General features: G+C 39.0%; 1 protein-coding gene across 1 annotated transcript in view; it reads left to right on the forward strand.

Moving 5' to 3' along the window:
• Window positions 1-13148, forward strand: part of LRRC1 (leucine rich repeat containing 1) — a 120748-nt gene that overhangs the window by 77894 nt on the left and 29706 nt on the right. Inside the window, exon 4 of the mRNA XM_081141174.1 lies at window positions 2295-2384. Coding sequence (XP_080997300.1) covers window positions 2295-2384 — 90 coding nt within the window. The remainder of the gene's footprint in view (window positions 1-2294; window positions 2385-13148) is intronic.

Consider the following 13148-nt stretch of genomic DNA (forward strand, 5'->3'; position numbering starts at 1 on the left):
CCCCAAGTCTTGTCCCCTTTCTTAACCATCTTCTGTGCAGTTGTTTCTCTTCTTCAGACCTTTCAGTAGCTCCTGTTTCTATAAGATAAAGTTTGAGCTCCTTGATGTGCTCTGCTGTCTCCCCCGGGCTTCTTTCTGACTGTGGTCTGTCTGTCTACCCTCCTCACCCTCAGTTGCCTGTGTCCAGTCATTCTACTCTGCTTCCAGTAAAGTGCTCGGAGGTCATTCATTTCACACCCCTCTCTTTCCATGATGCGAACCCTTTCCCCCTCCTTTAAGGTATAGCCCGAGCATCACATATCTTGATTGATCCCCATGGCCCCTCCCTCTCTGGTCTTCCATAGTCTTCTGTGAGTGCTTATCTCATAACACTTGAAATTTGCTTTAAGTTCTTTCATTGACCAAGGCTCCTGGACTAGACTGAGAAAACCGACTTGTATTCGTCTGTTATTTATTGATCTGTTTCCAACCCTACTATAATTTCTGGAATGGAGTAAACATTCAGTAAATGTTTGTTGAACTCAACTAAGCTATTTATCCTTAAGGCAGTTAGTAGAGTTAGGCAGCTGGGAGATATTCAGTATGCTGCCCTTGAGTTTTTTTAACCATTTGATTGCTTAATCCCCTCTTCTACCTCTTTAGCTTTCCTTTTCTAATGTCTGCTGACATGAGACTTACCATTATCTTAAAACTCTCGCTCCTGGCACACACCCACACTGTATGGGGATTAACTGGGCTTTACCCTCCCCTCATATTTGGCAGGTTTTGTAAGTAAACCCTTTTAATTTGGCAGGTGCGCTGTTTTAAGAATTGAGACAATAATTTGTGAGTTGAAAGGACCATAAAAATTATTTAGCTTGGCCTACATATCTTATGGCTGAAGAAAACTGAGGCTCAAATAATTTAAATGGCCTTTTGAGACCATGAAGCGTCTGAGTGGCATCTCAGACTCGAATTCCTTTCTCCTAACCTCAGATTTCCTTTCCTAGCCGTCAGCCTGCTCTTCCTCAATACAGCATGCTAGCCTGGCTCTTAGTGTTAGCAGCCAGGAAAAGGGAATAATACATTTAATAACACATTTTTCTTATAGTTAAGGTCATTCTAGCTACTTTTAGAATGATAAAATGATACATATTTTCTGGTGAAAACTCAGGCAAAAAAAGATAAGTTGCACCATTTTATTTGAAATAAATAACATTTTAAAATAAAAAATGTTGCCTCTGTCACACTATGGAAGAGGCTTCAACTTTGTTAAAAATCGTTACTAAGAATGTATTTCACTGATTATAAAATCCCAGTTAATACTCTCATCTTACACTGCCTGGGTTTGGTGTTGAAGTTTGGAATTATCTATATTAAACATCAAACAGTAACTTAGGACTTGTTTTTCAAAAAAGGAACCTGGAAGGAGGAAAAAAATGGATGATTCTGATCTAGAGACTATCACTGGAGCCAGAAGTCCTCCCCCGGCCCCCTCGCCCTCCCAATAAGTTATGTGTTCTGTCCTTTACATTAGCTCTCTATATAATTATCTTCAGCGTTTTAGATGCAACAAGAACTTTTTGCCTTCAGTTAGTTTTTTTTTTTCTTCTCCCCAAATCCTGGTAACCATAGAAATATTGAAAGTAAACTTTCTCTGTCAGTTTATAAATAATTTATTTTGAAACCTTGCCATTCAGTAGAGTCTAAAAATGGGACATATGAAAAATATCCTTTTGTTTAGAACATAGTGAAACAGAATTATCTCAAGTGGTTGGCATCTCGGGTCAAATTAAAAGAACAATATTAAGAAAGTAGCAATTGGCTGTCAGCTGATCAATTGTAATTCATAGCTTTGCTCTGGGTATTGTAAGCTACAGGAAAAAAATTTATATTGAGCAACTGTCATGTGTTTTATTATAATCGTGTGGGCTGCAATCTCTATTTCCTGCTGATCAATACAGTCTTTTCACTCCGCGGCACTTTCAGCTTCAGCGACTATCATTTTCTTTCATACATCACTCAGCAGTCACACATTTTCCCTCCTTTATTCATAAAGCTTGCATATTTTTCCTCTAATTATTTCTGGATCACCCTGTCAACAAGTATTTATCATGCCCTTGAACTTGTTTTTGTTTTCTTTTTCCTTATAAGTGTCTTATATGTAGGAAGACAAGGCAAACGTGCTATGCATAGTGTAATTTTTAGGAGATTTTTTTCAATTAGCCTGTAGAAGGGATTATTATAATTATGTTTAGTTTGCACTATATGTGCACTTTCATTTCTCAATTAACAACCTTTTTTGTTTGTTTTAGATTACCAGAAAGCTTTCCTGAATTACAGAACTTGACAAGTCTTTCTGTAAATGACATCTCATTGCAGTCCCTACCAGAAAATATTGGCAAGTAAGTTTTATGTGATGTTTGGGTGTATTAGGGCAGAAGGACACCTGTATCACTCATCCCACCCTTCTTCCCTTTTAAACTCTTATTTTTCTGCTCAGAAAGCCATTCACTCAGTCTTCACCCTCACCCTCAAGAAAGAGCACCATCAGGCTCCTGTGTCTTTACAACCAATTGTCCTTACATTTTAATGGTTAAAAAGGATGCTGCTACTTGCCACTAGTGAAAAACCTAATTTGTTTGGAAGTTCTCTTTACATTGGTGGATTCCAGAGTATTTAAGCAAAAGTGCCATGTGTCATGTAGGTGGTGAGTAAATACTGTTAGAAACTTCCACTCTCAATGATTTTAAACCATGTTAGGGAAGGGAGCCAATGAAGGGCTCCATTGAGAACTTAGAGAGTGTCCCCTAAACAGCAGCTGTGCCTGCCAGTGTGTGTGCTGTTGACCTGAGGACAGGGCTGAGAGTGGTGTGTCTGGAGGGCAGGCATGGGATTGGGAGGGGTGGAACACAGTGGGCACATTTCCAAGGCGCTGGCTTAGAGGCTGGGGGAGGACAGCCATGGAGAGAAATAAAATCCTTTGAGGAAAATATATGCTGGTGAATAAATGTTCTGTTCTGCCTTCTCAGAGATGAATTGATTGAATTATCTTAGCAAATTTTTCCCTTGCCTCTAGGACATCCAGTGGGTTAAATCAGGCTCGTGGCTCATGCTTAACCATTTAAAATAAAAGCCCAGCGTGGCGAGCCTAACCTGGTGGACTGGTTTTCCCTAGTGTCATAAAGGATTTCGTTTGTGTTTACCTGTCCTGTCTAAATTCTAAGACAGAAGAAGCTCGCTTTTTGAGAACTACAGTGTATCTGACAGATGTCCATTGAAATGGTGAATTGTTGAGAAAATCTCACAGATGCATAATTATTCTACACTCTAAGCAAATCATTATTTGCAACTTAACTTTCCTCATGGCAAAGATTCTTCAGTTTCCCAAAGGATTCCCAAACGGTTTCTTTAGAGTATTTAACCAAACCAAACCAAACCAAACAACATCTCACAGATAGTATGGCTTTGTGAACAAGGCACCAGTATTTGAAAGGGGGGTGGGAGGTAGGTGGAGGTGGGCAAAGCAGGGGAAATGGGGATGGAAGGAGACTTTGCTTGTGCCGGTGGGCTCACGATGCAGTGTGCAGATGATGCTTTATCGAGTTGCCCACTTGAAACCTCACACTGGTTGATCTGCTTTCGCTCCGCTGCAAAGCACTGTCTTTCATCCTGTACTACACGGCTGCATGCCAGGTAACCATCAGTATGGTTACTTTGATAAAATAGGTCTTTCAAATAGTAGAATCTTTATAATACTTTGTAATGACACAAGGAATGATCATGAAAATCTTTCGACCCACACAGAGGTATGCTGGCTACCTCATGCAAACTGGCACATACTTCATTTACTAAGATAAAAGATTTGCTGACCCTTTTCTGTGATGGTGCATTAACACCTTACTCAGTCCTTCAAAGTAAAGGTGATAGTTAACAATTCATGGGAAACTAACTCACCTTCAGTGGACTTTTGGTTAAAAATACCCTTTTGTCAAAAATACAAAAATGCAACATCTCCTCATTAGTATTCACGAACAAGTGGTTGAGGGCAGGGAAGATGGTAATTTACCAGCTGAATTTCAACAAAGATCTTTCCATAATCAGAAGAAAATTTTAAAAATTAGCATGATGATTTAATAAATGCAACTGATGATGCAGGTTTTTTTTGATTAGTGTCACTTGTGAAGCATCTTTTTCATGTATTACAACCATTAAACCAAGTATCAAAACTTAACAGTTCAGAAACTATTGTTTTGTCCCCAAATGTAAAACAAATGATTAAATACATAATACAGTAGTGTCAGTCCTGTTGCTCTCACTGATGAGTGCCACAAAAATTTTTGTATCTTTAATGAAATATTTTTATTTTCTTAAATTTTTTCTTTCTATATATTTTATAGTATACTATATTTTTACATGTGTAGGGACCACTGTTGTAGAATACAATGCTGTGGAGTCAGTTAAGCTCCCAGCTTAGTGGTTCTCAAACTCTACCTTGTTGGGCCCCAGGGATTCCATTGAAGCCCCTCTAGGCATTGTGGAGAGTGAGAACCAGTGCTCTGGTGGGTGATCCCTGCAGATCCCTGTTTGCGTCAGCACAGCTCTATTATTAGCCTTAATTTCTTTTTGTATTGGTGTTGCATGTAATATTTGCTTTAATGAAGTCTGCCGCAAATACTTTTCAAGTTAAATTTGGAGACCACTGTTTCATACACGTGATAGGACGTGTTTATCGTAGCAGCATGCATTGTGGGGGTTTTACTGTGATGTGGATCCCGCTGAGCGCTGCTCAGACCCAGCAGAAAGTTTCAGAGCCTTTCATGGAAGTGAACTTAAAATTTTTTTACCTACCTTCTCTTTACAAACTGACTGAGATTTTTCCTTAATTAATGATTGAAAAACCTCCCTCTTTTGTCAAGCCTTCTCCAGTGATTGAAAAGGTGAAGTAGATGGCAAATTTGCAGGTTCCCTGACCTCACCCTTTACTTCCCACACAGTAAGCACTTTAGTCCTTTGTACACAGCAATCTAGTTGTTCAGTGTATAATTGTGTATATGTAATTAGTGTGTGACCGGGATCACCTTGTACCCTGAAACAGTGGGGATCTCAGTTGTTAATCTCCCTTTGTGTTTGCACTGAATCAGTTGCCCTGACATACTGAACAAATACTTATAGCAAGGCACACTGTTACCTCGTACAGCCTGCTAGCTCCTCACCTGCTGTCACAGGTAACCCAGTTAAGTTCTGGAAGCTTTGGGCTAGGACCACATCAGCCTGTTCCTGCACAGTCACTTTGTGTGTTAATGATGTACATTCCTTTGGGGGAAAAGTTGGTATCAAGAGACAACCATGAGAAAAAACCTGCTTTCATTTTCTCTAACACTTTCTAATGAATAACTACTGTCCATTCATATTGCTTAATTCCCCCAATAAAGGAGCTGTTAGAGGTTTTAAAAGTACGTATATTTAGGGGGAAAAATAGCACACCAGAAGCACTGGTGAGCTTCTTCCTTTTAATAACAGTTCTGACATTTATCACACTTCCTTTTCTGCTTTTGTTGCAGAAAGCTCAAAGCTAACTTCACTGATCAGTGAGAGCAGCCGTATTAACTTCCATGTGGCCAAGGGAAGAAAGGCACTGGGGGGGGGGGCAGTGCTGGCATTTACTGGGGGGGTGGGTGCTGCGTTAGGCACATACGTTGTCTCATTACAACACCTGTTCTCCTAAGGTTGGCATTATCCACCCTCAGCTTTGTTAGCTTTGTCTGTAAGAGGAGTAGAAGTAATCTGCCCAGGTTTGTGTCACTGGTGGGTGGTGGAGCTGGGATTTAAACTTAGCTGCTTTCTCAAAGAAGCTGCATTTTCTTTGCTTCATGTTGCCTGCCTCACAGTGAGCCCATCAGTTTCTTCTTCCCTCCCATATCCCCAGTTTTCTGTTTCATGAAACTTTTTGCATATTTGCACTTTTTACAGACCTCTTAAAATCTCTACTATTTTTGTAGTTAAGTTTTGAAATCTGAAAGTGTAGTCCTCCAACTTGGCTGTTCTTCCTTAAGATTGCTTTGGAATCTAAAATCTCTGTCAGAAAAAGTTGGGGTACAGTTAAGTAAGTGACTTTATATATTTATCACTGAAGATGCCAGTTAGCATGGAAGGGCAGCAACTGAGGAGGAGGGAAGCATAGGGTCTTAGAGAATCGAATTCCAAGTCTCGGATAGTCTCTAGGAAGACTTTCTGAATAAAATGGATTTTTCAGATATGCCCTTGAAAACAGTGCCTAGTGAACAATGACTTTACTATACTATCATTAAAACACTTGGAAGATTTCCCTTAATGCCAGGAAGGATAATTTTGCTTTGAGAAGGTTTCAAGTGTTGTGAATAATGTGTGAATGAATTTGTCTTCCAAAAGAGCATTTTAATACTGAAAATATTTTCCTTGAGATCAGTTGTATCAATTTCTACTCAAGTAAATCACACGTTGTATTTTTTTACTCTTAAAAAATGAGTTAGCTTTCAGATGGACATGATCTTGTATATAGGGAATCCTGAGGAATCCACAAAAAGTATTACAGCTAATAAATTAATTCAGCAAGATCATAGTATATAAGATTAATATAAAAAAAATCAGTTATATTTCTGTATACTAGCATTGAACAATTCAGAAATTAAATTAAGAAAAAAACATATAAGCACCAAAAATAACAAAATACTTGGGAATAAATTTAACAGAAGAAATGTATGACACATACACTGCAGACTATAAAATATTGTTGAAAGAAGTTAAGGCTTAAACAGAGGGACACCCTTTGTTTATGGATCGGAAAACTTTATATTGTTAAGAAAGCAAGACTCTCCAAATTGATCTACAGAATCAGCTCAATCCCATTAAAATCCTACTTGGCTTTTTGCAGGAATTCATGAGTTGATCTTAAAATTCGTATGGAACTATAGGAGACCCAGAATAGCCAAAGCAATCTTAAGGGAGAATAGCAAAGTTGGAGGACTCACACTTTCAGATTTCCAAACTTAACAAAAAGCTGCAATAATCAAGACTGTGTGATAATGACATAAAGACAGACATACAGATAAATGGAATAGAATTGGAAGTTTAGAAATAAACCCTTGCATTTATGGTTAACTAATTTTAACAAGAGCGCTAAAACAATTCATTGAGGAAAAACAGTCTTTTCAACAGATGCTGTTGGGACAGCTTAATATCCATCCACATGCAGAAGAATGAAGTTGCACTCCTACTTCACACTATATACAAAAAATAACTAAATGGCCCAGCCGGGCGTGACTCAGCGGTTAAGCATTGACCTAGGATCCAGGTGATCGGGGTTCGATTCCTGGTCAGGGCACATGCCCGGGTTGCGGGCTCGATCCCCAGTCGGGGGTGTGCGGGAGGCAGCCGATCAATGACTCATTATTGATGTTTCTGCCTCTCTCTCCCCCTCTCTTTTCCTCTCTCTGAAATCAATAAAGATATATTTTTAAAAAAAACAACGAAAAACTAAATGGAGCAAAGACCTAAATGTAAGAGCTACACTCTCATAAGGAAATATAGGGGTAAATCTTCGTGACATTGGATTAGACCTTGGTGTCTTAGACATGACACCAAAAACCCACACAACAAAAGGAAAATGGATAAATTGGACTTTATCAAAATCAAAGACTTTTGTGCATCAAAGGAAACTACCAAGAAAGTGAAAAGACAACCTAGAAGTGGGATTAAATATTTGCAAATCATATCTGATAAGGGACAAAACCCCAATGATACACCATTTTGCCCACTGGATGACTGTAATAAAAAAGATGAACCATAACATGCCCTGGCTGATTTGGCTCAGTGGTTAGAGCATCATTCCTCAGACTGAAGGGTCTGGATTCGATTCTGGTCAAGGGCAAGTACCTCGGTTGCAGGCTCGATCCCTGGCCTGGGTTGGGGCACATGTGGGAGGCAACCAATCGATGTGTCTCTCTCACATCCATGTTTTTTTCTTCTCTCTCTCTTTCCCTCCCACTCTCTCTGAAAAGCAATGGAAAAAATATCCTAGGGTGAGGATTTAAAAAAAAGATGAACAATAACGAATGTTGGTGAGGATGTGGAGAAATTGAAACACTCATACATTGTTGGGAGTGTAAAATAATGCAGCCCTTTTTATGAGGAACTAGGTCTTCCTCGTAGTTACCATACTACCCAGCAATTTCACTCCTAGTTATATATACCCAAGAGAATTGAAAATGTGCCTACATAAAACTTGTGAACAAATGTTTGTGGTAGCTTTATTAATAATACCCAAAAGGTGAAAACAACTCAGATTTTAATCAGTTGATGGACTGATAAATTGTGATACGGTATATCCATATAATGGAATATTATTCAGCCATAACAAGTAATGAGGTACTGATACATGCTACAACATGGATGGACCTTGAAAACATGTTAAGTAAAAGAAACCAGCCAGAAAAGGCCACCTGTTGTATGATTCCATTTATACGAAATGTCCAGTGTAGGCAGAAATCCGTAGAGACAGAAATTAGATTAGTGGTTGGCAGCAGCTGGGAAGGGGTGGAGGGAAAGTATAAGGAATGACTTCTGATGGGCATGAAGTTTCTTTTGGGGTAATGAAAGTTTTCTGGAATTAGGTAGTGGTGATGTTTTCACAGTTGTGAATATACTAAAAACCACTGAATTGTGCATATTAAAAAAATGAATTTTATGCTTTGTGAAATATAGCTCAATGAATAAAGGAAAAGGCAAACTTGAAGCCTGTTACTGCTGAAGGATGATACTATACCTGGGAAACTCTTACCGAAATACTCTGAAATATAGTAATTATATAGTACTTATGAGTAATGTGCTGAGGGCATTTTGTCTCAGTTCCGCATAGCTGGTGACCATGCAAGTACATATCCCAGAGCCTTCAAAATGTTCAGGTGATGTGGAGTGGTAGTGAAGGTTGCGGGGGATACAAAAACCCCACTGGGAACTCGTGGAGAATTTTGAGGATCTGGGAAGCCTCTGCTTTAACCTGGGAACATGCTGCTTTGTCTTTAATTGTGTATCTGTCTCCATGAGATTCCATATCCTCAGTCATAAAAGAAACTAATACCCTCAAAAAAAAATCAGCGTAACTATATCTAAATAGCTCTACTCTGTTTATTTGAAATTTTTTTCTTAAAAAAATAGCATTTTAAAAGGAGAAGAAGTACATGTAATGGACTGGTACAGTATCCAAAACATCATTGTCAGTCACTAAATGGTTATTATCAATAAACATTTAAGCATCACAGTTTGCTAAGAGAAGGAGAGCCAGTTGTGGATTCTCTGGCAGATTGAAGTAGAGCGTTGTGGGTGTGATTTTATGACTGCTGCTCTTGGGGATGGTGACTTGAACTCAGTGAGCCACGTGCCCCTTGCTGATAAGGCCTCCTGCTAGGCTGCTTACCTGTATTGTATTAGTGCATACTGCCTAGGAGGAGTAAATCTTTTTTAAAACTATTATACTTAATGCCTTTTTGTGAGGACTGAGAGTTTCTATAAAATATGTACTGTTTCAAAAACAAAAATAATAATTTTTAGAAAAATATCTGGAGCAAAGCCACCATAAGGAGGTATGTAACGAGATTTCTTAAATACTAATTTCGTATTTAAAAAGGAGAAATACCATGAATGTGTAAGCAACTTCCCCTATTTCCATCAATAGTTTTCCCCAAATACCATTACCATAAATTTTATAGTTTATATTTTAATGGCTTTATAGTGTACTTGTTTGCTTGGACTACCTTAATTTGTTTTATTCTTTACCTAATGATTTTGGCCCCCAAAATGGAAAATAAAAATCCAAGTGGATTAAAAAAGGTTTTTAAAAATATAGAGGAGAACAGATGTAAATTCTTTAAAGGAACCACTCACCCACTCCCTGAAATAGGATCCTAAAAATACAGTTGGCCTACATTCTGACTTACAAGAGTAGCACTTTCGTCCCTGCTATCATGAACTGTGTAAAACATTAGGCATTGGTGTACTCTTTCCCTGCAGGAGCTTGTTAGGCTTTGTTTTGTCCCCATTTGGTGGCAGGAAAGGTGGGAGTGACAGCGAGACTGGAAAACCATCATTTCTTTTTGCGGCAGAAGGATGAAGTCATCCCAGCAATGCTGCATTGAAATGTAACTTGCCAGAAATTAAAATTGAAGGGTAGAGTAACTGTTAATAGGGGAGTGTTTAAAAAAATTAAGGTGCAAATAGACAGTGAGGTATTATTCCATTGTAAAAAAAAAAAAAAATACAGGTATGTACAGGTGAGAAAGGAGACAAAACTCTGTTCAGTGAGGAAAGCGGTGTCAGATGTGTATAGGATGCTGCCTTCCATGTGAAAAGGAGGAGGTTAAGACTTTATATTCATATAGGCTTGTCTTTGCATGAAAGGAAAACCTTGGGTGAATGCAGCAGCAACTAACAGAAAAGGTGATTTCCCACAAGAAGGGCACAGTGGCAGGAAGCCGGGTAGATGGGGGACAAAGATGGGAGGAAAACTTACCACTGAATACTTTGTTTTATGTATATATTAATGGACTACCTATTCACAAAGTTGACTCAGCAACTCAAGAAAGAGACCTCCGAAGACAGTGATTAAAAATGCAGATTCTTTAGTGAGCCCTGAGTTGCGTGAGACCTTGTTCAGGTGCCCTCTCTGTACCTTAGTTTTCTCATCTGTAAAGTTAATTCTTGTAAAGCACTTACAACAATATGTGTCATATAGTAAGCTGCTGATGTGACTATTAGTAGGAATATTAAAGATCAGCAATTCTCATATTACAGCTCGAGTGTCTACTTTTCGTCACATTTGTAAAAGTATTAGAAATACCTGATTCTTTCCTTTTGTCCCTATGATGTCATGTTGTAGCTGAAGAGGCTGCTAAGTGCATGTGGAGATGGGGTTGCCTTGTTTCTCTTGGCCTAGTGATTAAGAGTCTGGCCTCAAGCAGACAGAATTGGGCTCACATCCCCCACTCCAACACTTCTCAGCACTGAGTTCTTGTTTAGGTTGCTGTAAGAGATGCAAAGGTATTTGCATTGAATAGGTTGCTTTGATGGGGAGGGCACTGTCCTGAAGTCTCAGTTGAAGATGCCATATTATGAAAGACTAGGAAGGGAAATCATTCATTCATTCATTCATTCATTTTCAATTGATGTCTCTGGTCTAACACTACATTCAGGTGGATCCTATTTCATATCAGCTGTTACTAGAACAACCTGGAGAACCATGCTTTGGAGTGGGCTGGTAGGATTCTGTACTTGGTCCGGAGCCAGCCTAAGCAAGATCTGATGAGCACCAAAGCCTTGTTTTCATCTAGAAGCAAGTTAATGATTCTCTGAACTGAGAATGACTAGTCCAGATTGTATCTGAGGTTCGGGCTCATATGGGAGGTGGGAGTCTAGTCAAAGCTGTTTCTTTGCTTGCTAGTCCTGCCCCTCCCATTGGCCACCAGTTGTGGACATTGCGTGGTTAGTTAAAAGCTGGCCTGTGCCACAGCGCACCATCTGTAGGGCCTGTTCTTCAAGGAGCTTCTGTAGTGGGGATGGCTCCTATGATTAATGGCATCTTTTAGCAATCTTTCAGAAGACCCTGACCCAGAGTACACGCATTGTAAGGTACCTGACTGTGCTGAGGAACGGGGCTGTCTCAAGGAAATAAGGCACAAGGCTGGCTCTGTGAACTTGAAGGGAAAATTGTTATGCCCTACTTGCCATAGTAGGTAGGATTATATTCACTTAAGGGAAAATTGAGATACAGTGGTGAAGCACCTCAACTAAGCACATTCAGCTAGTTAGTGAGCAACAGGCCAGGATGGGGGCCTCTCGCCTCTCAGACTCCATCTGCTCTTTTCAGAGGGACACTTTCATCCGTGGGTCCATAGAGTCTGATTATAATGTTTCATTGCTTCATTTAAAATAGTTTAAACTTATGGGGAAGCATTACCTCAGAAAGGCTATTATTTTATGCACTTTGTTTTAAGTTCATTTTTGAATTTTGAAAGGTTACAAAAATATATTTGTTGTTGTAACCCTGAACATTTTGCCTTTTCCCCACTATCCCAAAACAGTAGAAATTGAGAGGTTTTGAGTCAGACCCTTTTTACTTAAGAGGATGTTATATTTGGATGCTAACATGGTAGTAGTGGGAACTATGCATTTAGCCTAACATGATGTCATTATTAAGCTGCAGATGTCCACAAGTCTGTTGGCATATTTGCAGTATTTTTGCTCAAGCATTATTTGCTTAGTAACTGTGGCCTATGCCTTTGACCCTCAAGACAAAATTTAAAGATAATTTAAAAATGTGTATTGTGTTTTTAAAATTACATAAACCAATACAAATCCCAAAGTTCTTGCTGTGGTTAAGAAGGTAAGATATATTCGCCCCAAACTGACGGGTGTTTTTAAACTTTAAATGGTGAAGAATGGAGCATCTGAGTTGCCTGGGGGCAGTGAAGCAGAAGCCTGCAGAGTTAACTTTCGACAGACTTAAACTGTGGCTTCTCCCCTTTCGACCTCACACAAAGCCTCCCATTACTAATTGTGTTATCCTTGTGCTGATTGTTTTTAATTAAGAGAGGACAGGTAAGGGGGCCTCAGTGAAGGCTGCAGACCTTGGTAAACACTCAGCACCAAGGCTCATAAAACAACTCTTTAACATGCCTTTGATGATACCCAATGAATCAGGGTTTTGAAGCAAAATAAGGACTTTTTCCTCCTTGTACTAGTGGATGTCTTCAGTGTGTCAAAATAGCTGTCAAAGTAATGAATGGATAAAATGATAGTTCTATCACTGATTTTTAAAATATAAATGTGAAAATGGCCAAATGATTACCACCTCCCAAATAAAATTGACTAGGGGTTACAAGAAAATTTAAAACTGAAAATCCCTTTTTTTTTGAAATCTTTACTTTTACACTGACTTTTAAAATCTTGCTTTATGACTTTTATTTACTGATTGCTTTTGGAAGCAGATACTGGGTGGGGTCCTCACCTCTCTCTCCTTCCCCTTTGTTATTTCTTCTGTGTAAACTTGTGGTCCAGAGAAAGTAGAACCTGTTAGCTCCAACTTCCCACCTGCTTGCATTTTATTTGGAGAATGTTATTAAATTCATAATTACTTA

The sequence above is a fragment of the Miniopterus schreibersii genome (genome assembly GCF_964146895.1).
Source record: "Miniopterus schreibersii genome assembly, chromosome: 6".
NCBI classification, from domain to species: domain Eukaryota; kingdom Metazoa; phylum Chordata; class Mammalia; order Chiroptera; family Miniopteridae; genus Miniopterus; species Miniopterus schreibersii.